Source organism: Epinephelus moara, chromosome 8, assembly GCF_006386435.1.
Source record: "Epinephelus moara isolate mb chromosome 8, YSFRI_EMoa_1.0, whole genome shotgun sequence".
Classification (NCBI taxonomy): domain Eukaryota; kingdom Metazoa; phylum Chordata; class Actinopteri; order Perciformes; family Serranidae; genus Epinephelus; species Epinephelus moara.
Window position 1 is genome coordinate 44,120,627 of NC_065513.1, and position 2,118 is coordinate 44,122,744.

At 48.5% G+C, this 2,118-nt stretch overlaps 1 protein-coding gene across 1 annotated transcript in view; it reads left to right on the plus strand.

Moving 5' to 3' along the window:
• endog (endonuclease G) overlaps positions 1–2,118 on the plus strand; it is a 6,415-nt gene that overhangs the window by 3,695 nt on the left and 602 nt on the right. The window contains exons 2-6 of the mRNA XM_050050682.1: positions 782–975; positions 1,075–1,216; positions 1,292–1,401; positions 1,495–1,576; positions 1,667–1,891. Of these exons, the coding sequence (XP_049906639.1) occupies positions 782–975; positions 1,075–1,216; positions 1,292–1,401; positions 1,495–1,576; positions 1,667–1,864 (726 nt within the window). The 3' untranslated portion in view covers positions 1,865–1,891. The remainder of the gene's footprint in view (positions 1–781; positions 976–1,074; positions 1,217–1,291; positions 1,402–1,494; positions 1,577–1,666; positions 1,892–2,118) is intronic.

The following is a 2,118-nucleotide window of genomic DNA, read 5'->3' on the forward strand; positions in this document are numbered from 1 at the left end:
CAGTAGAATTTGATGGTCAATTGTGTCAAACGCCGCACTAAGATCTAATAAAACAAGTACAGAGACGAGTCCTTTGTCTGAAGCAATCAGAAGGTCATTTGTAATTTTAACTAGTGCTGTCTCAGTGCTATGATGCACTCTAAATCCTGACTGAAATTCCTCAAATAAATTATTATCATGGAGAAAATCACACAGCTGGTCTGCGACTACTTTCTCAAGGATCTTTGACATAAAGGGAAGATTAGATATTGGTCTATAGTTGGCCTATAGTTGGCTAACACCTCTGGATCCAGGGTGGGCTTTTTTAGTAGAGGTTTAATTACAGCTACCTTAAAAGACTGTGGTACATAGCCTGTTAATAAGGATATATTGATCATGTCTAATATATGAGTGTCAACTAAAGGAAAGACCTCCTTAAGTAGCCTAGTTGGGATGGGGTCTAAGTTAAGTAGCCTAGTTGGGATGGGGTCTAAGAGACACGTTGATGATTTAGATGAAGAAATCACTGCTCTATTAGTGTCACAGACCTCAGCTCCCACAGGTCAAAGGTTGAGTCCCTACCTCTTTTAACCAGTCTCAGAAAAAACAGCCTCACTTCCTGTTCTTGAGGTGTTCTGTTTGATTAAACTTTATTCAGTCTGTTTACAATCTGACCCGATGACAACAGGTCGTCTGATCTCATCTGATGTTTGCTTACACGTCAGTGTCTGAACAGATGCTGACTGCCTGCTCGCTACATGACATCACAGTCTGTATTTACCTGCTATGTCTCGTTGTCCAGGTGAGTCCAGGTGGGTCGGGGGCAGTGATGAAGTACGGCTTCCCCTCATTGGCCAACATCAAGACCAGAGAATCCTATGTCACCTCGTATGACACCCGCACACGCACTGCATCCTGGGTAATAGAGAGGCTAAGCCCCGCCTCCCTGAACGGCCCATCAGACAGGAAGTACTGTGAGTTCAAAGAGGACGACAGGTGAGACATGAGGACAGGTGAGATATGAGGACAGGTAAAGACAGGATGTCAGACAGGACATTTAATCTTTATTTAAACCTGACTCCACCCCCCGCACAGCGTGCACGTGTTCCACAGAGCAACCAACGCCGACTACAGGGGGAGTGGCTTCGACAGAGGACACCTGGCAGCTGCAGCCAATCACAAGTGGAGTCAGAAAGCCATGGACGACACCTTCTACCTGAGCAACGTTGCACCGCAGGTAAAACACACACACACACACACACACACACACCAGTCTGCAGATGTGTTAACGTCCTGTGTGTTCCGTGTTTAGAACCCTCACCTGAACCAGAACACCTGGAACAATCTGGAGAAGTTGTGTCGCTCTCTGACCAAATCCTACCTGAATGTGTACGTGTGCACGGGGCCGCTCTACCTGCCCAGGTGACACTCTGACTCTTCTTCTGAGGTGTCTGAATGCGGTGTGGGCGGGGCTACAGAGTGACATCAGCAGGTGTGTGTGTGTGTGTGTTTCAGGCAGGAGGCTGACGGGAAACTCTACGTTCGATATCAGGTGTTGGGACGAAACCATGTCGCCGTGCCAACGCACTTCTTCAAGGTGAGTCCACCTGTCTGATGTTGGTGATGGTGATGATGATGACAGTGATGATGGTGACGATGGCGATGGTCCTGTCCTGTGTGTCGTCAGGTGGTGATCCTGGAGCAGATGGACGGCAGGGGGGTGGAGCTTCGGTCGTATGTTTTACCCAATGAACCGGTGAATGAGAAGGTTCCTCTGGAGCGTTTCCTGGTTCCCATAGAAACCATCGAACGAGCATCAGGACTTCAGTTTGTCCCAAACATCATGAAGAGGACCAGCAGCCTGCAGGCCATCACCGCCAGATAGATACATTACCCACAATGCACTGCACCTGTGAGTCTAAATCACCACCAGTTAAACTTCGTCTACACCAAACCCTCTAGAACCAGCAGTAAGCCTTCAGACATGGTACCTAGACCCTGGGTCTGTTCAGACAGTCCTCTTAAATGTGGGCGGGGTTGTTGTCACTCACTGCTCCGTCCAGCACTCGCTGTATTTCCTCATCAGCGGTGACACAGATGGAAGTCTGCACCTGGTTTATTGTCCACAGAACGAGGCTG